Genomic DNA, 25618 nt, shown 5'->3' with positions numbered 1-25618 from the left:
CCCGTGTCGGGCTCTGGGCGATGGCTCAGAGCCTGGAGCTTGTTTCCAATTCTGTGTCTCCCTCTCTCTCTGCCCCTCCCCCGTTCATGCTCTCTCTCTGTCCCAAAAATAAATAAACGTTGAAAAAAAAAAAAAAAAAAAAGGTTTTCTGGTTACTTCCTTTGGGTAAAACATGGCTTCTATTTGAACTACTTACCTCTGTTGAGTCTTACTTGGTTGTTCAAGTCCTTTTTGATCAGATGTTTTCTTAAACTCTGACAATAACTGAGATACAGGATATTTACCGTGTGCTAACATTATGTTCACTTCCGAAGTCTATGTGCCTCACTGATCCAGGGACAGTACTAAGTCAAGATGTGCTCTGGATTTACCGAGGTTGTACACCTCTACATTGACACATGGATCAGTTTCCTCACTCTGTAAAAATTTTCTAGAGAGGAGACAGAATTGATTATTTCAGCTGCTCAGTTATTAGAGGCAGATAGCTCCCATCTATTTAGGTTATACGCTATGTACTAGGCCTTGCCTTAATTTCTTTTTCAGGGAGGTCTATTGTATGCAGACCGCATGTAGGGAGACTGAGGACGTTTTTTCTCCACACACCTGAGAATCAGTTGTAGCATGAGATATGGAATGCAATTCAAGCTTTTAGTTGTGCATTCATTACTTTTGGTATTATCTCCATTGACATGGGGTAGGGGGTTCTACTGTGAGAGATGGATTTTCCTCCAGGGAAGGTTAGTCTGTTTTATGCATACTAATGAAAGAAGTATTTTATGATTTATTTTCTCCATTCTTTTTATTTACATGATCCAAAATTAACGTTGGCCTTTATGCTAATTTTGGCACATCCTGAGTAAAAGGAAAATTTGAGAAGGAATCATTACCTTATTTATGTACACCTGTAGCAACCAAAGAATAAACATAAGCACTGTAAAAGATAAAACTTCAGGAAACAGTACATTGGAATTTTGACTTCGTTGTTATATTTCTTATTAGAGTAAAGTAGCCAAATAGTCCTCCTTTGGTTTAATTCTCCAAATATTTAGTTAGAGTAAATATTTAAAATAGCTTGGCAAGAACCTACCATAATAACATTGAGGAATAGAATAGAGGGAACTGAAAGGAAGGGGAAGAAACATAAGAATTGGAATATAAAAATAAAAATTTATCACAACTGAGAAAATAAAAAAAATTTCTTTGAATTCAATTATAATTAACAAAAATTATATTAGTTTCATGCATACAGTATAATAACTCAATAGTTCTACACATTACTCCGTACTCATTGTGATAAGTGTATTCTTAATTGCCTTCATGTATTTCACCCATCCCCCCCACCACCACCCCTCTGGTAGCCATCGGTTTGTTCTCTATAGTTAAGAGTCTATTTTTTGGTTTGTCTCTTTTTTTCTTTGTTTATTTGTTTGGTTTCTTAGATTCTACATATGAATGAAATTATATGGTCTATGTCCTTTTCAGACTTATTTAATGTAGCATTATACCTTCTAGATCCATTCATGTGGTTGCAAAGGGAAATGTTTCATTCTTTTTTTATGGCTGAGTAGTAGTCCATTTTGTATATATATCACATCTTCTTTATCTATTCATCTATTGATGGACATGTGGGTTGCTTCCATATCATGGCTATTGTAAATAATGCTGTTCTAAACATAGGGGTGCATATATCTTTTTGAATTAGTGTTTTCATATTCTTTAGGTAAATACCTAGTTGTGGAGTCACTGGATCATATGGTAGTTCTATTTTTAATTTTTTGACAAACTTCCATACTGTTTTCCACAGAGGCTGCACCAGTTTGCATTTTCACCAGCAATGCATGGAGGTTCCTTTTCCCCCACATCTTCATCAACACTTGTTGTTTCCTGTGGTTTTGATTTTAACCATTTTGACAGATGTGAGGTGATGTCTCATTGTGGTTTTGATTTGTATTTCCCTGATGATTAGTGATGTTGAGCATCTTTCCTGGTGTCTGTTGGCCATCTGGATGTCTTCTTTGGAGAAATATCTGTTCATGTCTTCTGCCTATTATTTAATTGGATTATTTGTGGGTTTTTTTGTTTGTTTGTTTTGAGTTGTATTAGTTCTTTGTATATTTTGGATACTAACTTTTTATTGGGTATATCATTTGCAAATACCTTCTCCCATTCCATAGGTTGTCTTTTAGTTTATTCATAGTTTCCTTTGCTATACAGATGCTTTTTATTTTGATGTAGTCCCGATAGTTTATTTTTGCTTTTGTTTCCCTTGCCTTGGGAGACATTTCTAGGAAAATGTTGCTATGGCTGATGTCAGAGAAATTACTGCCTGTGCTCTCTTCTAGGATTTTTATAGTTTCACGTCTCACATTTAGGTTTTTAATCCATTTTGAGTTTATTTTTGAGTGTGGTGTGAGAATGTGGTCCACTTTCTTTTGCATGTAGCTGTTCCACTTTCCCAATACCATTTGTTGAAGGAACTGTCTTTTGCTTATTGCATATTCTTGCCTCCATTGTTGAAGATTAATTGACCGTATAATCATGGGTTTATTTCTGAGCTCTTTGTTCTGTTCCTTTGATCTATGTGTTATTTTTGTGTCAGTACCATACTGTTTTGATTACTACAGTTTTGTAATATATCTTGAAATGTGGTATTGTGATATCTCCAGTTTTGTTCTTCTTTTTTAAGATTGCCTTGGGTATTTGGGGACTTTTGGGGTACTATACAAATTTTAGGATTGTTTATTCTTGTTCTGTGAAAAATGCTATTGGTATTTAGATAAGTATTGCATCAAATCTGTAATTGACTTGGGTAGTATGGATGTTTTAACAATATTTGTTCTTCCTGTTCATAGCATGGAATATCGTTCCATTTGTTGTATTGTCTTCAATTTCTTTCATCCGTATTTTGTAGTTTTCAGAGTACAGGTCTTTCACCTCTTTGGTTAAATTTATTCCTAAGATTTTTTTTTTTTTGGTGCAAGAAACCAGGTAAGAAATAAAAGGTATCCAAATTGGAAAGAAAGAAGTAAAATTCACAATTTTCAGATGACATGATACTGCATATAGAAAACCCTAAAGACTCTACCAAGAAACTATGAGGACTGTTAAATGAATTCAGTAAGGTCACAGGATACAAAATCAATATAGAGAAATTCATTGCATTTCTAAAAAGAAAAGAAATTCATTGCATTTCTATACACTAATAATGAAGAGGCAGAAAGAGAAATTAAGAAAGGAGTCCCATTTGGGGCGCCTGGGTGGCTCAGTCAGTTAAGCGTCTGACATCGGCTCAGGTCATGATCTCCTGGTCTGTGAGTTCGAGCCCCGCGTCAGGCTCTGTGCTGACAGCTCAGAACCTGGAGCCTGCTTCAGATTCTGTGTCTCCCTCTCTCTCTGACCCTCCCCTGTTCATGCTCTGTCTCTCTCTGTCTCAAAAATAAACTTTAAAAAAAAATTAAAAAAAAATTTTTTTTTAAAAAGAAAGGAGTCCCATTTAAAGTGTCACCAAAAAGAATATTTTTAATTAAACAAAACATCTAATTGGCCCTGCCCTTTTTTAAAAACAAGACAGCATACACCATTCTGTCAGAGAAGTAATAATTGTGCACATAGGGTTGTCATGTCACCATGGACCTCCTTGGTGAAGTTTGGGTATGATGAACCAAAGGTCTTACCTCCATTGGCTGTCAGTGAGAGAGCTAACCTTGCTTGAGAGAAGATGATCTCATAATTTGACTTAAAATATTTACTTTAAAAAGTTTTTTTATTATAAGAGCATAAGAAGCTTGATAATGGAAAACAGCTTATGCTGGAAAATAGTTGAGACTTCAAAATATATATTTTTTTAAATACTAAATGATGGACTACTTGTAGAAATTGATTCTTTTAAAAAAAAATTTTTTTTTAATGTTTATTTATTTTTGAGACAGAGAGAGACAGAGCATGAATGGGGGAGGGTCAGAGAGAGGGAGACACAGAATCTGAAACAAGCTCCAGGCTCCGAGCTGTCAGCACAGAGCCCGATGCGGGGCTCGAACTCACGGACCGTGAGATCACGACCTGAGCCGAAGTTGGCCACTTAACCGACTGAGCCACCCAGGTGCCCCAGAAATTGATGGTTTTGACAACTAATTTGCCAACCGTTTACTCATTTTGGAAAAGTTAAATTTTTTCATTGAATTTACTTTCTGTAAAAATTAATAATTCAATGGGAACATTGGTTTTTAGCTACTGCTATTTATGTTTCCTTGGCTGATTAGTTTGAAATTAGGGATGATAAATGTCTTCACTCATTCTAAGTTCAATATTGTTTATTCTTCCATTTTCATTCCTTTCAATCAGTTTCTGCAATAAGGCAAGATTAGTAAACATTCCATAAGAGGAAGTAGTGTGGAGAGTGGGAAATAATTGACTTGAAAGTTTGGAGACTTAAACAATAGCCCAAAGCCATCATAATGACCTGTAAGGCCTTAAGCAGGTCTTTTGAGTTCTCTAGTTTTCACCTCTTTCTTCTGTTAGTTGGCTGATGGACTAAGATGATTTCTAAAACGTTTCACAGTACTTAACACTCCCTGTATGATTTAGAATGGACTCAAAACTTAATGGTCATAGAAGTGGAGAGTTATAGATTTGCTCCTAAAACAAGTTAGTTAGATATGTCTTATTTGATGTCAAATATGTCGTCAAGAAAACAAATCTCTGTTGCAACTGTGATCTTGGAAAATGTGACATGTGCTTAGGAACACATGTGGGGAGAATTTTGCATGGCCAATACCGGATGATCACAGCCCAGATGCAGAGTACGGACTAGAGAGCACTATTCAATACTGAATCATCAAAGAAAGATTAAATTATGTTCAGGAGACTGTAATTAACTCATGGAGAAGGCTAATGTACTTTGGAAAATAATCACTAGCAGATGTTAAAACAAAAATTACTTTCTCTGTGGTCTTTACCTAACCATAAGGTTGTATTAACTAGGACACCTTACTCCCTAAGCAACCCCATGAGCTAACATTTCACCACACTACAAGTATATGCAACCAGAGAGAAACTGAAATGCTAGAGGCTTATATTTTTATCTCTTCAGACAAGTGTTTTTATCTCCCAACCTAACATTGAGAACTGTGTGCTTTTGTATATTATCATGCATAGTTTTCTTTAAAGATCTACTCAGTGTCATATCCTCTGTAAACCTTTCCTAATTCTCTTGATAGGATTGACAATCCCCTCTTCTACGGTCTCACTATACTGTGTTTATATTTGTGTCAAAGCACCCAAACATTTTGTTGAACTTATTTGTTCACAAATGTCTTCCTGCTAGGCTCTGAAGTCTTAAATAGAGAGCTTCCATTTTTCTTTTTTGTCTTCTGTAAACTTACCCCATTTTCTGGCACATGGTAAGCATCAATACATGCCCCAAAGTGTCAGGAAATGGTCAAAACACCTAGTTAAGAAGACTTAAGTTACAATCACTTATTCACGTGTACATATTTTTTTGGCTGTTTTTAGTCCTTTTAATTTGCACAATGTTTTATCTTGTATCTTGTCGCTGCTCCAGCGCCAACTACCTGCTGAGAAGCAGCAATAGACCACAGGTAGCTCTGGGTTCATTTTTACAAGCATTTTCTAGAACCAGAACCCTAAATGAAAGGACAAAATGGGCGAATTTGACTCAGTTTGCCCTAACTTCCTCTTGTGGAAACTCTCCTTTCCCACACACACCTTTTTGACTTCTCAGAGCCTCTGCCTCGCCCCAGTAATGAATTGCCCCATGTTCCAAACAGGACTACCTTTTCCCGTTCCTATCTGAATCTCTTTAAACCCTTTTTCTTCCTGTTTACATTCCAAACCTAGCTCTAAGCATCACCTTCATTTCCAGACTCTTTCCAAAGACCTAAGCTTATAGTCATCATACCGATCAAAGTGTGTGTGTGTGTGTGTGTGTGTGTGTGTGTGTGGTATCGTCACATCTGTGTCTGCCTTCCCTGCTACCTTCCAGACACACCTCTTACCTTGCCACTCCAGGCACTCCAAAGTGGAACCAGGCGTCCATTCAGAGACTTATTTTTTTGTAGTGGGGAAAAGATGCCCCTCTTCAAAAACCTGGGGAGGAATTAAAGTGTTATCTTGAACATGCGTTTCTCTTTAAGTACCCTTCTCCCATCTTTACCCACCACTTTGGAATTTCCTCTACTACTATTAAATATGAGTATCTCTTCTCTAGTGTGTGAAGAGCAGTGTTCATTCTTTTACACATGTCATATTTAAACACTACTTTTAAATGAGAAATAATACAAGGATCATATCTTGTTTCCAGTCCTATTTGCCATGTTTTCATAGAGTTGATGTGAATAATAATCATTTTTAATTGTGACAACTCTCACCGAAAGTGAAACTGGTTTCTTTTATCAGCTCTTCTACTAAAATTATGATCTCCTGTGCATTTGTTTAACCTCAGGAAAAAAAATCAAGAATGATGGAAGGTACTTACGTTTGCACAAGAAGTTTGCCAATGAAACCTTTTGCAAGCTTCATCTACAAGTCATATTAAACCTTTAAGCCATAAATTGTCTTAGAATAATTTGGAAGAATAGAAAATTGAAATAATAAAGAATCTAACAATAGACATTTTAAAACATTATCTGTCTATTAGTCATCTATCTATCATCTTTCTGTCTATCGTCCATTATCATAGCTCAATGTATTCCTTGCTTAGCTTAGTGACAATAGCTTGTAGGGATCCAAGAATAAATATCTAATGCTAAGGTGTTTTTTTAAGAGTAGAAAGGTTGAGAAACCACTGAGATAGAAACGATAATGTTCACATTTTCCAAGTGTCTGTTACAAATTAGAGATAGGGGAATTGGAAAATATTTTTAAGGAACTCTCCTATAAGCCAGCAGGTGTCAGAAAAATCAGTCTGTACTTTGTTAGTAAAGTGAAAGATAATTTTCACCCCATATTTAGGAATATATTTTAAACGACTTGAGGAAATTTAACAAGATCTGTTAACACTATTTCCTGAAATAAAATTGTTAACTTTATTAAATATTAAGCTTTCACTGCTTGATGATTTCTGGTGAGTCGAATAACTTAAAAGTAAAGTTAAAGAAATGAAAACCTCTCTTCATTTATTCCATTGTTTAAGAGTATACTGTGTGAACTCTTGATTTCTCGGGAACAGAAACATAAGGTGTCATACCACATTCTCAAGAGCTATTTGAGGAAAGATTTTTCTTATATTTTGATAAGTACACTGAGGCACAAAAACTCACTGAAAATTAATGGAAAAATAATTTCCTGAGATGGTTATCTTCGTGTCTTTATTTTAATAGTAGTAACTGCCTCCCTTGTGGAGGCCATCACTGCATCTAAATTTTTTTTTATTTTATTTTTTACATTTTTAAAAATTTATTTTTGATAGAGTGAGACAGAGCACAAGTGGGGGAGGGGCAGAGAGAGAGAAAGACACAGAATCTGAGAAGGCTCCCGGCTCCGAGCTGTCAGCACAGAGCCTGACACGGGGCTCAAAGTCACAAACCGTGAGATCACGACCTGAGCCAAAGTTGGACGCTTAACCTTCTGAGCCACGCAGGCGCCCCCATTACTGCGTCTAATTTGCAACAACATTATTTGTGTAAAATCATCGAAGTTAGTTTCGTATCTTTCACATTAATATCATCCATCTCTTTGCTTTAGAATCACACTAATTAACTGGAAGTTTCTGTAAGGTAAAATATAAACGCAGTATCATTGCCATTGATTTTTGGTTCTCCCAGGGAAAACCAAACATTTAAGGGGTCATGAATTTTAAGTCATGAGACAAAAAGAAATTTTGAATCTTCTTATTGAATGAAAAGAGGGATCTTCGGTAATCTAAAATTCCAGATGTATGCACATGGCATGGGATAAGTGTTTTCTATTTCCAGTAGCCATAGTTCTGGAAGGTAACACTGGAAGAGCAGACTCATTGCCCTATCACAGCTTGTCTGAGAGATATGCTTGTGCTCCATTTTGCCTGTAAAGCTGTTGGCAAGAACGATGATTTCTGGGATTGGGAACGGGTGGGTGCCTGTCTATAGTTGAAACTCCGTTGGAAGGGCTGGGTGTCAGTGCTGGCCTTCTGAGGGTTACTTTCTCCTTCTCCCTTCTTACCTCTTAGTTTGGTGACTCAGATTGCCAATCATAGGTAGTCACCAAATGCTGCAAGTTATTGTTCCCTATAAATAGCTATATCTGTAGAATCTTGGCCCATTTATGTCGTGGGTGAATTTTGCTCAGGGTGCAAAATACTTCAGTGATTTATTAATTTTTTTCCCTGAGGGATGCCATGCTTTTCTTTACATTAGGTCATAATGCCAAAGTATAGTGTTATTTTTTTTCCCCCAGAGGTGCTATTTGATTTGTTTAACTTTTTTTGATTTGTTTATTGTTTAATAACTATTAGCTATTTGATTTGTTTAACTTTTTCCCCCCAGAGGTGCTATTTGATTTGTTAAAAATATATAGAATTTACATGTCTTATAGATTATGTCTTTTGTTGTATGTCTTATAGACTATATATGTCTTTTATTTATTTTTTTTTTTTCAGTGCTTAATCAATCATGCTCTTTGGCTTTGATGAAGCTTTCAATTTTGAGAGTAGTAGAGCTTGTCAGGTGTCATTTTAAGTTACCAGCAAATGGTTGATTTGAGGCAAGAAGAACATGGTTTAAAAATGAAAATAAATCTAGCATGTGCTTAATAATTTGTCCTTTGCAGTAACAGAATCTTATCTGACCACCCACATTCATCTGGCTGCTGACGACGTCCTTGCTTCAATTGCAGAAGCTATTTTTGTACCTTTTGTGTCTTTTGAGGAACCAAGTGGGCCTGCTTGCTTATAATGATTCATGTCTCAAAGTGCGCAGGGTGTCCTAGAGTGCTACAGCAGTGATGTGGAAAGGGGGACAGGGAAGTTAAAGCAAACTACTTCCTTTAAGCACTTTGAATGCTCCCATGAAGTGGGACTGGGTTTAGGCACATTTTGCCATGTCTTGAATCTGCAGCCCTTCCTATGAGACAATAACTTGTCTGGAAGAAAAAGCAATATTTTTAAAAATGAACAAATATACAATAACCATCTAAGGATAGTGCCACAATATTTTTATGTGGGCCTTGTGTACTGGGAGATAAACCCTCTTAAGATGGTTCATTGATTACTCTATTTGGAGCAAGTAGTTTGACTGACTTTCCATGCATTTCTTTGGATCAGAGCTGGGTAAATATTAATTCTAAGTATGAGAAAGTCCCTTTCTTTATTTCTTGTTAAGTCTCAGGATTTTACTTTGGTTGGTTTTGGCTTCCTATTTCAGAAATTAATTTTAGCACAGAACATAACATTGCTGAAATAAACTATAGAGAAGAATTCGCTATGAGGTTATCTGAGACTTCATCCTGTGGAGTTTAGCAGCTGATGCACCAAAAGAAGTTTCCTGAGAATCTCAGCTTTAAGGCAGAACTGTGTCAGGCACTGTCATGGCATAATTTCTAGTTCCAATATGTTAAGTTATAACTCTACCATTATTTTCCTGATTGCCTCTACTTTTGCTGGTATAGACAATTCTTTTTTTTTTTTTAATTTTGTTCAATGTTTATTCATTTTTGAGAGAGAGAGACAGACAGCACAAGTGGGGTAGGGGAAGAGGGGGGTGGGGGGAGATGCAGAAACCGAAGCAGGTTCCAGGCTGTGAGCTGTCAGCACAGAGCCTGATGTAGGGCTTGAACTCAGGAGCCATGAGATCATTACCTGAGCCAAAGTCAGACACTTAACCAACAGAGCCACCCAGGTGCCTCTTTAAATTTTTTTTTTTTAATGTTATTTTGAGAGACAGAGCATGAGCAGGGGAGGAGCAGAGAGAAGGAGACACAGAGTCCAAAGCAGGCTCCAGGCTCAGTCCACACAGAGTCCGACGCGGGGCTTGAACTCACGAACCGTGAGATCATGACCTGAGTCGAAGTCACGCGCTCAACTGACTGAGCCACCAGGCACCCCAGCAATTCTCTTTTAATACAAGTACTTGTTCAAAAGAGTTAAACTATGTTAAAAGAAAGGAAATTGTTTTCTTCGGGGAAAAAAAATGTCTTCTTGAGAGATCCACTTCCAAATTTTCTTTCCTCAAGGAAAGCAGTTTCTGTGAATGAAGAATAAGCATGCCTATTACGTTGACTACAAGTGTTATCATTTAAAAAATCTTCTTGTTCATCTTTTAGGTTTCCAGAAGTTATGCATGAGTTCCTGTGAGGAGAGTCGGCACCGTGGAAGTCATAGATGGTTGTGATACAGTTTTTTGATATGTGGATAACAGGTTAATAACTAAAACTTATTATTTTATTCCATTGTTTTTGCATTGAACTTGAAAGGCAATTTTGGCCTACTTTGTACCCATATGTAAGCCAACTTTGTCATTAAATCTGGGAGGAAACAGTGTATACACGCCATTTAGAGAGAAAAGTGTTGTGAAGGTTTTGTCTTGTTTTCCAAACCAGTTTTAATTACAATTCTCTTAATTGAGATAGCTGCATTTAAGAGCATTTCTTTCTTGCAAAGTTTATTTTATAAGTTATATTAAATTCTACTTAGTGAACCCTAATTACTTTGGCTGTGTAATGGGGAAAACAAAATCACGACTGTGAAAAAAAATTGCAAAAAAACTTTAGAACAAAATATTGAAAGTAGTGGGCTACAGTCAAAATAAGTTATAAATACCTTGACTAAATATGCAAACTATGCAAATATCTGCAATCATGCCCTCAGTGTAGCCAGTGTGGAAAAAATCTAGTTCAGTTTTCCATTAGGTTTTAAATATCAAATTGGATTTTAATGTATGTCAAGTTAGAGGGTGATCATCAAAATATTTTTACTTTTCTCCAAAAGTTCTCTGGAGTGCTTGGCAGGGTTTTATATAATATACAGTACCCTGCTCATATTGACAACTTGCTTATTTTAGGGAGAACTAAGGTTGTTATGGGGATTTTTACTAATAAAAGAAGCATTTATAATGAATTTGGCTCTCAGGATGGTGCCTTTTTTTAATCATCCTGTGGAAATAAGTCTGTATTCAGCTGGACTCTGGCAATGGCCATGGCTTTTTTGTAGATCCTTCTTTCCCTTATCCAGTCCTATGTGGTAGCGATTTGTGGGACCATCACTGTGCTCTGAGACACTTGTGTATTTCTTAAAATATTTGGTAATTGATCTCTGGCATTTTAAAAGCAAATAGATGGAAATGGTCTCTAAAATGTAATTCAGTAATCACTATTTGAAGATGTATGTGTTTGTTTATAAGCATAATACCCCCCAATTCTCAAAAAAGGGCCAAATAACCATTTTAATTTTTCTAAATGTTTTACTATTAAAATTTTAGAAGTAGAGAGGCCGTGTTTGTTACCAGTCATGTTATACCGTTATTATTTAGGATGTTATTATTTAATGCTCTCTTGACTTTTGCCACCACTCAAGTAATGATTAATTTCCTGAGGTAAAGCTTTTTTGTAAGATAGTGTTTTCCTAAGCAAAAGATCCCAGATTGACAGCCGTGGATACTGTAAGCCTTTATTCATCTACAGAGCAAGCTTGCCTTCCTGCCAATCCCACCCAGCTGTTATCCTGAAGAGACCTCTGTTGAGGTCTATACGGGAGGCTGTTGCTGTGCCTTTGCTTTCAAGGCCTGTCTGAGGAAATTATTTAACTGGGTGCCAAATTTATTTGAGTGGGACTGTGAAGAGCAGCCAAAGGAGAGGGCACACTTTTAGCAAAATGGCAGCTTTTCCATGGAATAGCCATGCGGAGGATAATATCTTTTTCAACACTGTCCCCCTCTGAAAAATGTGCTTAAGCTGCCAGACAATGCCTGTCTTGACTGCCTCAAAGACTCCTACGGGCTGGGGCACTATCCACAGGAAACCCCAGAGTCATATCCTCCAACAAAATAGCTCGCTCCTTTCGCAGCACCCAAAGACGTTGGGAAAATTTTAAATGTGAATGTGAAATTGCGTTTGGAATATCTCTCCTTTGTTGGCAGTGGGTGCCAAAAATGACTCTGCGTGGGTTTGGTTACCATAAAAAGAAATCTCACAGAATGAAATAACCGACTGGGTTTGTTTTTTTTTGTTTTTTTGTTTTTTGTTTTCCATAGGAGGATTGCTCTAATATTACATTTTTAAACATATCAATCGATTGGGAAAACTGGAAATTTATACTTTTAACATAGAGTTAGGGAATATGAAAAATGAAATGTATCTATGCAGTGATAAAGAAGTAATGTAGTATAATTAACCACGTTACTGTGGATTTTATAGCACCAAGTAGATCTATATTGGGAAAATGCAACTAAAGCTGCTGATTTTTGTATGAGGGTGCATTTGATGGGTTGTAATAAAATTACGAAACTAAAATAGCCCAAAGAAACTATTTCCCTATTACTTAGCATTTAAACAATAAAATGCAAGCTTAGGCATTTGCTGTTGTTGGTAGACTTAGATTGCTCCGTAAAAGGATCACCCAACAAAAAAAGACGAATGTCTTTGTCACATCTTGGATTCAATTTTGAAAGCCTTAAGATTTTAAAAGTGAATTTCTTCTCCCTGATTGTAAGCTGAGGAAAGCAGTAAAGAGACTTTTGAACCCCCCCCCAAGCCTGTTTGGTTTTAAAGAGACAAACATGCTATGCCCAGTAAAAGATCTAGGGTGAACCCAATTTACACTGCGGATTTTTTTCCATTTCCAAGATAAAGCAGGTGTGGACAAGAGATTAACGGGAAATGTCCACATTTTTTTTTAATGGTTAAAGGATACGATCAGTATATTCCTCAAAAGACCCAGCACTCATGTTTTCTCTCTTCTGTTTTTCTCCATATGCCTCAGAAATTGCAAAAGGAAAGTGATTTTATGGATAGCAGTTAGTTGAAGCCTCTCCAAGGCTGGTGTTGAAGAGAAATACTATATTCTCAAACATGTTTAAAATCTGATGTAAAAGTTTCACGTGAAGTAGGAATAATTTCCAATTCCCTTGTGATATTCTTAAGCTTTTCACTGAAGCAAAAAGTTCAGAGGTCCAGCCCAGAGACCAGAGGGAGACCAGAGGGATCGATCCACAGTACTGGGATCCTGGGACTTCTAGCTCAGACACAGACAGAGGAGCTTTTCCTGTATGACCAGGAGGAGAAAGCGTGGCTCAAGCCATCAGCCAGTTTCATGATAAAATGGTAGGACAGCTTAGGTAGGCTTGTCTTAGAAGTTTAAAAAGAAGTTTTCCTGACAGAAGCTATTTGCATAACTGAGTCAATGTATTTTTTTACTGGGATCAAAGTTTTGAATTTAAAAAATTGTCCAGATAATAAATGCTATTAGAATATAAGATGATCCTATGTGAATATCAGCAAAATTGAATTTTTATTTTATTTTATTTATTTATTTTTTTTTTTTTAAATTTTTTTTTTTTTTCAACGTTTATTCATTTTTGGGACAGAGAGAGACAGAGCATGAACGGGGGAGGGGCAAAGAGAGAGGGAGACACAGAATCGGAAACAGGCTCCAGGCTCTGAGCCATCAGCCCAGAGCCCGATGCGGGGCTCGAACTCATGGACCGCGAGATCGTGACCTGGCTGAAGTCGGACGCTTAACCGACTGCGCCACCCAGGCGCCCCAAAATTGAATTTTTAAATAAAACAGTAGATTTGCCTTTTTCTGATTAGGCTCTTTTTCTGAAATTTAAATCCCACAGTTAACTAAATGTCCTAGATGATTTTTGTTCTGGCCATTAAATATCAGCTTTTAAATGTCACGTATGTAACTTTTCTTCATCTTTTGGTCCATTCTTTTTTAAAAAAAAATTTTTTTTAATATTTATTCATTTTTGAGAGAGAGAGAGAGAGAGAGAGCATGAGTGGGGGAGGGGCAGAGAGAGGGAGACACAGAATCTGAATCAGGCTCCAGGCTCTGAACTGTCAGCACAGAGACTGGCGTGGGGCTTGAACCCACGAACCACGAGATCATGACCTGAGCTGGAGTCGGACGCTTAACCGACTGAGCCACCCAGGCACCTCTCTTCTGGTCCGTTCTTTAACAGCAAAATGTTACTGCCTTTGTAAGAATCTAGTTTGGTGCATCTCTTTTTTTAAGGATATGTTTGTAGTGAATAAGAATTGTACATATGTTGTTTAGGGTGTAATGGTTATAATTTATTATTATAAACCGCAGAAATTAAATCTGCCTGATTTACAAACATATTACCTCATTGCTAAATGAAAACATTATAATCTATTTAATTACTAAATATATTATTCCAGTCTTGTTTTTCACAAAATTTTATGTAATTATTTAACTTAAAGTTTGTGGTTTAAGCAAAATTATATATTCTGTGTAAACCAATGAATGGGAAGTGAACATAGGGCTCATTTTCACTTGTCAGGTTCTTACTTTCTTAAAATGTAATGCTTTCTAAGGAACAAAATAAAACAATTGTTTGTCATGATAGTTTATCATGTTCTAACAAGGAGTTGTCCTTACAATACTGTTCTTAATACTTTAATATAAGTACTTATGTTAATACTTTAATATAAGATTGTGTACCTTATTTAAATTATGGATTTGTGTGATTTCTAGGAAGTGGCATTTAAAAAGAATTTTTTTTAATGTTTATTTATTTCTGAGACGGAGAGACAGAGCATGAATGGGAGATGGGCAGAGAGAGAGGGAGACACAGAATCTGAAGCAGGCTCCAGGCTCTGAGCTGTCAGCACAGAGCCTGACGCGGGGTTTGAACTCACAGACCACAAGATCATGACCTGAGCCGAAGTCAGAAGCTCAACCGACTGAGCCACCCAGGCGCCCCAAGGAAGTGGCATTTTTGAGGCCACTTTCTATACTCCAGCCATGCAGAACTCATATATTCTCCCAGGACCATGAAAATTTTAAGCATGGGAAATATTGAAGTCAAGTGACAATATTTAGGAGAAAGTATTGTTGAAGATGCAGTATTTTAAGTTATGATAAACTGACTGACAGAAGTGGATGGGAGAAGTGAGACCTTATAGGCTTGGGGGTGAGCCAAAGCTGGGTTTCATTCTGGTTCTGAACCATCAACCTCCCTTAGGATCATACTCTACTGTAAAACAGGTGTAAAAAACAGGTGACTGCAAAGGGTAGTCATGAAGATCAAATTAGTTAACATATATGAAGCTATGTACCAGGCACAATATAGTAAGTACACAATAAACAACAAGCATCATCATTGTTATTCCTAACAATGGATCTGCAATCACAGGTCAACACCGTGGCAAAATATGAAAAACAACTTAGAAATTATTCAGTTCAGGGACTCCTGGGGGGCTCAGTCGGTTAAGCGTCCACTTTGGCTCAGGTCATGATCTCATGGTTTGTGGGTTCGAGCCCCGCATCAGGCTCTGTGCTGACAGCTTGGACCCTGGTTCCTGCTTCAGATTCTGTCTCCCTGTCTCTCTGCCCCTCCCCCACTTGTGTGCACGCGTGCTCTCTCTCTCTCTCTCTTTTAAAAAAAGATTTAAAAAAAAAGAAAAAAATATTCAGTTCAAGCTCTGACTCCTAGTTAAGGAAAGATGCAAAATATTCCTGTCTTGAATTGAAAATACACTTTACTCCCATTTTAGAGGGTGCTATTCACCTTTACAAGTCTGACAGCAGTTGTGTCTACATGAACCTTAAATATTTAGTTAATTAAACAAAAATTCAGTCAATTTGGGTTTGACACTGCACATTCTTCTTGTTAGCATGCTTGCTGTAACTGACCAAAGTTAGTTTGCATTACAGTATTATAAGGGCCTCACTTCTCATTCAGCTTTTGTCTTTTTTTTTTTTTAAGTTTATTTATATATTTTGAGACAGTGAGCACGTGCCTGAGTGGGGGAGGGGCAGGGAGAGAGGGAGAGAGATAGAATCTCAAACAGGCTCAGGTGACAGCAGGAAGTCCCTACATGGCAGTTTCATCTCACAAACCATGAGACCATGACCTGAGCCGAAATTAAGAGTCAGACCCTTAACTGAGCCACCCAGGCGCCCCTCAGTTTTTTTCTGTTTTTTTTTTTTTTAATTTTTTTCATAATGTTTATTATCTTTCTTTGAGAGAGAGAAAGAGAGAGAGTGCGAGCAGGGCAGGGGCAGACAGAGAGGGAGACACAGAATCTGAAGTGGATTCCAGGCTCTCAGCTGTCAGCACCAAGCTCTAACTCATGAACCTGGAGATCATGACCAGAGTCGAAGTTGGATGCTTAACCGACTGAGCCACTCAGGCGCCCCTCGGTTTTTTTCTTATTACCTATAAAGGGATGCATAGGAAGATCACTGTGCGGGGAAAATCCAATCCAATAGTAAAATTTGCCAGCAAACCGAAGTTAATGCTTGTTGTTTAGTTTTTTCAGCTACTGCATTATAAATTTGTGGCTCTTAGCAGAAGGAACTTTTGATGTCTTGCTACAAATATATGGGGGCTGCTGATTTCTCACCCAAAAGTCTTTTCATTCCCGCGGGAATTGCCATGTTCTTTCCCTTTCCTAAGTGCACCTGCCATCACCACCATCACAGCAGCAGTCTGTCTTAGGGGGCAAATTGGACATAGAAGTTAGACCGGTACAGAAAGAAAATCACCAAAAGTCATACGGTGAAAAGTAGAAATTTCTTTCCTGCCCCTTCTTTTGACTCCCTGATTCTACTTCTGCAATTTAATTTAACTAGAGTTAAAAGCTGTTCGGCATCCCTGCAGAAATGCTCTGTTTATCACCTGTTTCTCTTTTACACACATGGGATTATTAAATGCAATGAGTTTTTTTTGGTTTTTGGTGGGGGGGGGTGGGGTTTTGTTTTTTGTTTTTTGCTTTTCAGCATCCAATATTACTATCTTCTGGATGAGTTCCTATATCAGCACGTACTGCTGTGCTTTATCTTTTTAAATGGCTGAGTTTTATGATGGAGTCATAGCTTACTTAAGCAGTCCTTGTACACATATCTTTGTGCACTTGTGCAGGTACATCCGTAACGATAAATTTGCAGCAATGGAATTTCCGGGCCAAAGGGTATGTGCTTTCTTACTTTGATAAGCACCTTCATGTTACCTCTCAAGGAAACATCTCAACTTTCATCATAGGTGACACAGTTGAGCACTGAAGTACTCAGAATCCTCTGGCCATTTGCTTATGGAAGATGAGTATTCAGTTAAGATCTAATTGTTTCCAAGTTGTCAAGTTTCCCTGCGCTATTCACAGCCATCCGGAGGACTCCTTTATTTGTTGTGATGTAAATTTAAATGTGCAAACCTATAGGTTCAATAAAAAACCCTACTATTCTCAACTTTTTAATATCTAAGGGATCAGAACCAGGCTAATTGTGTCAAAAAAATGATGTTTTGATATAATAATCTTATATATTAGAAAATATTACTCTAAAGCTTTTATAATTTTTTCTGTTTTTGGACACATTACTGCTGTAGTGTAGTGTATTCAAAGCAGTCACTTATTAATCTTCTCTTAGGGTACATAACATTGTGAGCTCTATATATATGAACTTTAATTTGACATCTATGTACAGCTGTGTTGTGGTTTAATGAAACAGTTTTTCCTAACTGCCTTTATTTTCTACCCAGGAAGCATCAAGACAATCATGTCCATGAGAATGCTAAACCATTCAGGTAGTCATTACATTTTTAAACTGTCCAAAAAAATATGTTTTGTTTTTTATATTATGAAGGCTTTATAATAGTTTATTTGGATTCACTTTACCACCTTTGCCAAAGTTCTGGGACAATCTTTGATTCTTATGGCTTTAGTCTAGCTCTCCTAATCATTGCTTTAAAATATATCTGTATTGTATGTTAATATAAATATGGATGTATGTAAAATATATTCTATATTTAAATATTAAATATATATAATATATTTAATATAATATTTAAAAATATATTTAATATTTACATATATTTTATATGTATGTTTTATTTTGCATATAAAATATATTTATACCTATATATATATGTTTGTCTATAAAATATGTCCATATAGAGAAATCTGTAGTACACTTAAGCAGGCACGTCATACAACTTGGTCGGAAATAGCTCTAAATTTCTTTTAATGAAGGCTTTTAAAAATTTTATGATTTTATAAATAATATCTATCAAAAGCTTTCTTTTAAATACTTTTCTAACCAAAATTAAGGAGTATTTAAAAGGATGACCAAAATTAGAGCATTGAAGAAATCTAGCTTATGACTTAATGCCATGTTTGACATTAATATCCTTTAATTGTGGAACTAATGTAACAGCTATTAAAAGTATCCTTGGAGCATAAAAAAATCATTTTCAATTTATCCAGGGTCAGGCTGGCTATTTAGGATTGGTTTTGGTTTCTAACTTGATAACTGTTATGACAATCTCTTTGTGTTTCTTTTTCTTTCAGATCGTTTTATCTTAGTGAAACTGGCAATTGAACTTTGCTCTAGTTGATGGGCAAAACTGCTCCCAGACTATTCATCCCAATTTCATGCTAGTTGAAAATCTTCAAATGCCATAAGAAATCTTCACAGATTTGCACTTAGCTTTTGGATGGACATTTCTACAATGGAGAGAACTGTGTTATAGCCCTGGTCCAAGGCCATTACCATCTCATGCTCATAAGACTACGGGGTGGGTGTGGCAGGTTCCAAAGAGAAGGAGCACTGGGCCAGTTTGCAGACACCCTGGACCATGGAAGCTAACAAGCTTTGAAAAGCACAGCTTTGAAGACACTCCATGAGTCTGCATGGCTTTCAAGTGAACTAGCACTTAAGACCTTGTAACAAAATGGACACTGGGGACACAGCTCTAGGACAAAAAGCTACCTCAAGGTCTGGAGAAACTGATACAGCATCAGGTAGATGGAGACAGGAACAATCAGCTGTTATTAAGATGAGCACTTTTGGCAGTCAAGAAGGACAGCGGCAACCACAAATAGATCCTGAGCAAATCGGAGACACAGCGTCCGCACAACTCTTTGGTTCTGGGAAACTGGCCTCACCTAGCGACGTGGCACAGCATGTCACAGAGAAGCAATACCCACCGCCTCGTCCGAGCCCTTACTCATGCCAACATTCACTCTCTTTCCCTCAGCACTCATTGCCACAGGGGGTCATGCACAGCAGCAAGCCACATCAGAGCCTCGAAGGCCCTCCGTGGCTTTTCCCTGGCCCTTTGCCGTCCGTTGCCTCCGAGGACTTATTTTCTTTTCCTATACATGGCCACAGTGGTGGTTACCCCAGAAAAAAGATTTCAAGCCTGAACCCTGCTTATAGCCAATACTCTCAGAAAAGTATCGAACAGTCCGAAGATGCTCACAAGAAAGAGCACAAACCCAAAAAGCCCGGCAAATACATTTGCCCCTACTGCAGCAGGGCGTGTGCCAAACCAAGCGTACTGAAAAAACACATCAGGTCCCATACTGGGGAGCGGCCATATCCATGTATACCTTGTGGTTTCTCTTTCAAGACAAAGAGCAATTTGTATAAGCACAGGAAGTCACATGCCCATGCAATTAAGGCAGGATTAGTCCCTTTCACAGAGTCAGCTGTATCTAAATTGGACCTAGAGGCTGGTTTTATTGACGTAGAAGCAGAAATACATTCAGACGGTGAGCAGAGTACAGACACGGACGAGGAGAGCTCTTTATTTGTTGAGGCTTCTGAGAAAATGAGTCCCGGCCCACCAATCCCGTTGGATATTGCCAGCCGAGGTGGCTATCATGGGTCACTGGAAGAATCACTGGGAGGTCCGATGAAAGTGCCGATTTTGATTATCCCCAAAAGTGGGATCCCTTTACCTAACGAAAGCTCTCAGTATATAGGCTCTGATATGCTACCGAATCCGTCGCTAAATACTAAGCCTGATGATTCTCACACAGTTAAACAGAAACTTGCACTAAGACTGTCAGAGAAAAAAGGACAAGATTCTGAGCCATCTCTCAACCTTCTGAGCCCGCACAGTAAAGGAAGCACTGACTCCGGTTACTTCTCTCGCTCAGAAAGTGCGGAGCAGCAAATAAGCCCTCCAAACACAAATGCAAAGTCTTATGAAGAAATCATCTTTGGAAAATACTGTCGGCTTAGTCCCAGAAATACACTCAGTGTTACGACCGCAAGTCAGGAGCGTGCCACAATGGGGAGGAAGGGCATGATGGAATCATTACCTCACGTAAACACCAGGTTAGATGTCAAGATGTTTGAAGATCCTGCATCACAGCTGATCCCAAGCAAGGGAGAGATCGACCCCAGTCAAGCAAGCATGCTGAAATCCACGAAATTCAACAGTGAATCCAGACAATCCCAGACTATTCCGTCATCCGTTAGGAATGAAGGAAAGCTTTTTCCTGCAAACTTCCAAGGCAGCAGCCCAATTCTCTTAGAAGCTCCTGTGGACTCTTCACCCCTTATTAGAAGCAACTCGATGCCAACTTCTTCAGCAACTAATCTTAGCATTCCTCCTTCTTTGAGAGGAAGTCACTCATTTGATGAAAGGATGAGCGGCTCCGATGATGTGTTCTATCCGGGGACGGTGGGGATACCCCCTCAGCGCATGTTAAGGAGACAGGCTGCATTTGAGCTGCCCTCAGTACAGGAGGGGCACATGGAGGCAGAACACCATGGCAGGATGTCCAAGAGTGTCACAGGCTTATCCTTGAAGGAAAAGAAATTGATTTCTGGGGACCGCATGGGGTATGACTACGATGTCTGCCGGAAACCCTACAAGAAGTGGGAAGACTCTGAAACACCAAAGCCAAGCTACAGGGACATTTCCTGCTTAAGCTCTTTAAAACACGGGGGTGAGTATTTCATGGATCCCTCGGTGCCATTGCAGGGAGTGCCAACCATGTTTGGAACTACTTGTGAAAATAGAAAACGCCGGAAAGAGAAGAGCGTGGGAGATGAGGAGGACACCCCCATGATCTGCAGCAGCATCATGAGCACTCCCATGGCCATAATGACTTCGGATTATGACCCCAAACTGCCGATGCAGGAAGGCCTAAGAGGTGGATTTGTCATGGCGGGACATGAGAACCCTTCCCATGGTCACTCGGAGCGCTTTGACCCGTGTCGACCCCAACTCCAATCTGGAAGTCCATCTCTTGGGTCCGAGGAGTCGCCCTCAGCCACCGACGCAGATAAGATTTCAGACCTGGCGGGCAGGAAACCTCCTGGAAATGTGATTTCTGTTATTCAGCACACAAACTCGCTGAGCCGCCCCAATTCATTTGAAAGGTCTGAGTCAGCTGAACTGATGGCTAGCGCACAGGACAAGGCCTCTTCGCCTTCCGAGACCTGTGACAGCGAGGTTTCAGAAGCCCCGGTGAGTCCAGAGTGGGCTCCACCTGCGGACGGTGCTGACAGCGGGGGGAAGCCGTCCCCTTCCCAGCAGGCCCAGCAGCAGCCCTACCACGCGCAGCCCAGGCTGGTTCGCCAGCACAACATTCAGGTTCCTGAGATTCGAGTGACGGAGGAGCCTGATAAACCAGAGAAGGAGAAAGACGCCCAGAGTAAAGAGCCGGAAAAGCCCGTGGAGGAATTTCAGTGGCCCCAGAGAAGCGAGACCCTGTCCCAGCTCCCAGCTGAGAAGTTGCCACCCAAAAAGAAGCGTTTGCGACTTGCAGACATGGAGCACTCTTCAGGGGAATCCAGCTTTGAATCCACAGGCACGGGCCTCTCGCGCAGCCCCAGTCAGGAAAGCAACTTGTCCCACAGCTCCAGTTTTTCAATGTCTTTCGAAAGAGAGGATGCCATTAAGCTCCCCGCACCTCCTAAGCCAGATGAGTTTGGGAAGCATTCAGAGTTTCTGACCGTCCCTGCTGGGTCGTACTCCTTGTCCGTCCCGGGCCACCACCACCAAAAAGAGATGCGGCGCTGCTCGTCCGAGCAGATGCCTTGCCCTCACCCAACGGAAGTTCCGGAAATCCGGAGCAAATCATTTGATTACGGGAATCTGTCCCACGCTCCGGCGGCAGGGGGGGCGTCGGCCGCCACGTTATCCCCATCGCGGGAGAGGAAGAAATGCTTTCTGGTGCGGCAGGCTTCCTTCAGTGGCTCTCCGGAGATCGCCCAGGGGGAGGCTGGTGCGGATCTGGGTGTCAAGCAGGAGCACATGGAGCACCTGCACGCGGGCCTGAGGGCCGCGTGGCACCCTGCCCCCACCTCCGTGCTGCCTCCCCTCCAGGCAGAGGACCCTGGGAAGCAGATTGTGGGGCCTTGTGCCCAGCTGAGCTCAGGTCCGCTCCACCTGGCCCAGCAACAGATCATGCACATGGACAGCCAGGAATCCCTGAGAAATCCCCTGATACAACCGACATCCTATATTGCAAGCAAGCACTTGTCTGAACAGCCACATTTATTTCCACATCAAGAGACTATTCCGTTTTCTCCAATCCAGAATGCCTTGTTTCAGTTTCAGTATCCTACCGTCTGTATGGTTCATTTACCAGCTCAGCAGCCTCCCTGGTGGCAGGCACATTTCCCACATCCCCTTGTGCAACACCCTCAGAAGAGCTACGGCAAGCCTTCTTTCCAGGCAGAAATCCATCCGAGCTGTCCCTTAGAGCATGCTGCAGAGCACATTGGAAAGAAATCTGCTGAGCACGCACACCCGAAAGAGCAAACCTACCCGTGTTATTCAGGAACATCAGGGCTACACTCAAAGAACATTCTTCCGAAGTTCCCGTCAGACCAGAGCACCAAGTCACCTGATACTCCCTCTGAACAGGTTCTTCAAGAAGATTTTGCCTCCGCAAACGCTGGGCCTTTACAGTCCTTACCGGGAACAGTGGTTCCTGTCAGGATCCAGACCCATGTCCCGTCCTACGGGAGTGTCATGTACACGAGCATTTCTCAGATACTTGGGCAGAACAGTCCTGCAATTGTCATATGCAAAGTGGACGAGAATACTACCCAAAGAACACTGGTGACCAACGCGGCCATGCAAGGGATCGGATTCAACATTGCCCAGGTGTTGGGGCAGCACGCAGGCTTAGAAAAATACCCCATTTGGAAAGTACCTCAGACCTTACCCCTTGGCTTAGAATCCTCAATCCCCTTATGTTTACCTTCCACCTCAGACAGCGTGGCCACCCTGGGGGGTAGCAAGCGGATGCTTTCTCCAGCCAGCAGCTTGGAGCTCTTCATGGAAACGAAGCAGCAGAAAAGGGTCAAGGAAGAAAAGATGTATGGACAGATTGTTGAGGAGCTCAGTGCTGTGGAGCTAACCAGCTCAGACATCAAGAAGGATCTGTCCCGCCCACAGAAACCCCAGCTGGTTCGACAAGGTTGTGCTTCTGAGCCAAAGGATGGCTTGCAGTCAGGGTCATCTTCCTTCTCTTCACTGCCCCCTTCCTCATCTCAAGACCATCCGTCTGCCAGCCTGTCCATGAGGGAGCCGTTCCCGCCCAACTCCAGGGCACCTCCTCTAGGCCAGAAGTCCAGCGGGCCTTCTGAAAGCAGAGAGTCCTCAGATGAATTAGATATTGATGAGACGGCATCTGATATGAGCATGAGCCCACAGGGTTCCTCATTGCCCCCCGGAGACGGTCAGCTTGAAGAGCACGGAAGGGGCCAGAAGCTGCCTGTCGGCATGCTGGTGCACATGGCCTCTGGCCCAAGCAGGAAGATGGCAAACTCAACTCTTCTTTTCACGGACGTGGCAGATTTCCAGCAGATTCTTCAGTTCCCCAGTCTGCGGACAACAACTACTGTGAGTTGGTGCTTCTTGAATTATACAAAACCCAATTACGTACAACAGGCCACCTTCAAATCCTCAGTTTATGCTTCATGGTGCATTAGTTCCTGTAACCCAAACCCATCAGGATTGAACACCAAGACCACTCTGGCTCTTCTGAGGTCCAAGCAAAAAATCACTGCAGAAATTTATACTCTGGCTGCTATGCACAGACCTGGAACTGGCAAGCTTACATCATCAAGTGCATGGAAGCAGTTTGCTCAGGTAATGAATACCATTTCCAAAAGCACCGTAGTGTGGATTCGATTGCTGAGCAGAATACATAGTGAAGGACAGAAGGTCTAAAACATACAAGGGAAATGAAGGTCAGAGCTGAGGGAACCCTCTGTGACACTGATCTCCCTTTCTCAGTAAGAGAAAAAGCCAGTGGCCAGGCGTGCACTATGTTTTGGGGGAGTCCCTCTTTCGGCCAGCTGCCATGGAATTCTACCACTGGAATTGATTCCTTTGGGTTCTTCTCTCTTCTGGCCTGTGTTAGTGACCTAGCCGGTCATATTCTCTTTTGATATGAAGGATTCAGGGGATTGTGAAATGTGGACATAGGACATAGAACATTGTGAATGTAGGAATGGACACTGAGTGGAAAGATCAGGAAGGAGGTGGATGGGTGTCAGAACTGAGCTTTGCAAACTTCAGAGGGCTTATTTCCAGTGACAGTACTTTTTACTAAAATTTATTGTCTCTGTTTTTCCCTCAAAACTCATTTTTTCCAAGTGATTATCTGGTTTGTTCCTACATGAACAATTAATACCTTACATGTCAAATTGCAAAAATACTAATAGGGGCACTTTGGAATTTTTCCTAAATTATTAATGAAGCAAATAGAGGATTTAAAAATAGTTTTTACTTAATTCAGTTACCATTTCCCTTCAGTTTTTGAAAATAGTTCCTTAATTGATAGTGTTTTGTTACTTCAGAATATAGAACATGTTTTCTGTTTTTATTAGTGTTGCATAGATTAAGTGCCAACAGAGGAATATTCTTTTTTTTCTAACAAAATGTTGAATAATTCTGTAGAAACTGTATTTCTCTGATTTTATCCTTAGTGTCCCTTGTTTTATGTAGCCAGGCCATGGCCTTTTAACATGGAATTTAGGCTAATTTTCAGAGGTCAGAGGAGAGCGGGTATGTGGGCTGCTCCTGTGTCTTAGAGAAAGCGTATGAAATGATTCTCTCTTTTTTCCTACAGATGAAACCTGATGCATCCTTTTTATTTGGCAGCAAACTAGAAAGGAAACTAGTTGGAAATATCTTAAAGGAAAGAGGGAAGGGAGATATTCATGGAGATAAAGATATTGGATCCAAACAAACGGAGCCAATCCGAATTAAAATCTTTGAAGGAGGGTAAGGAAATATGTGCATGTGTAAAATATTCAGTTATAAGTCAGAGCAAATGGTCACGAATGTATGCACGGGAAAAAATAGTACCTACTGTGGTTGGGTATAAGGCGGATTCCTTCTCTATTCACATTTCTGAAGTCTGGCTGGCAACAGATAATGAGTTCATGCGCTTGCTTTCAACGCTTACTTTCAATGAAAATGTCCCCGTTATATATGGTTTGAACTTCTGCTTCAAATTTCCACGCCTCTCATGCAGTATGAAATTGACTATATTTGTGGCCTCATGATGTCGTCAAGTTTGTTCATGCTTTAATATTATTCTCGTGGGCATTTTGGTATTATTAATGGATATTTTTATTCTGTGCTAACACAAATGCAATCTTGCACACTCATGTATAATCCTAGGAACTAGTTAATTTGATTGTTCATTTAATTGCTTTTACCAGATATTATTGGGATTTCAT

At 39.9% G+C, this 25618-nt stretch overlaps 1 protein-coding gene across 2 annotated transcripts in view; it reads left to right on the top strand.

Annotated features, from left to right (window-relative positions):
- The window catches only part of HIVEP2 (HIVEP zinc finger 2), a 206667-nt gene that overhangs the window by 163909 nt on the left and 17140 nt on the right, over nt 1-25618 (top strand). For both annotated transcript variants that reach the window (XM_045499845.1, XM_045499846.1), the window contains exons 3-6: nt 10255-10349; nt 17655-17699; nt 18463-24017; nt 25003-25157. In XM_045499845.1, coding sequence (XP_045355801.1) covers nt 18846-24017; nt 25003-25157 — 5327 coding nt within the window. In that variant the 5' untranslated portion in view covers nt 10255-10349; nt 17655-17699; nt 18463-18845. The remainder of the gene's footprint in view (nt 1-10254; nt 10350-17654; nt 17700-18462; nt 24018-25002; nt 25158-25618) is intronic.

The sequence above is a fragment of the Leopardus geoffroyi genome, chromosome B2, assembly GCF_018350155.1.
Source record: "Leopardus geoffroyi isolate Oge1 chromosome B2, O.geoffroyi_Oge1_pat1.0, whole genome shotgun sequence".
NCBI lineage: Eukaryota > Metazoa > Chordata > Mammalia > Carnivora > Felidae > Leopardus > Leopardus geoffroyi.
Note: the sequence above shows the minus strand (reverse complement) of the source record. Positions and strands in the feature narration are given on the sequence as shown.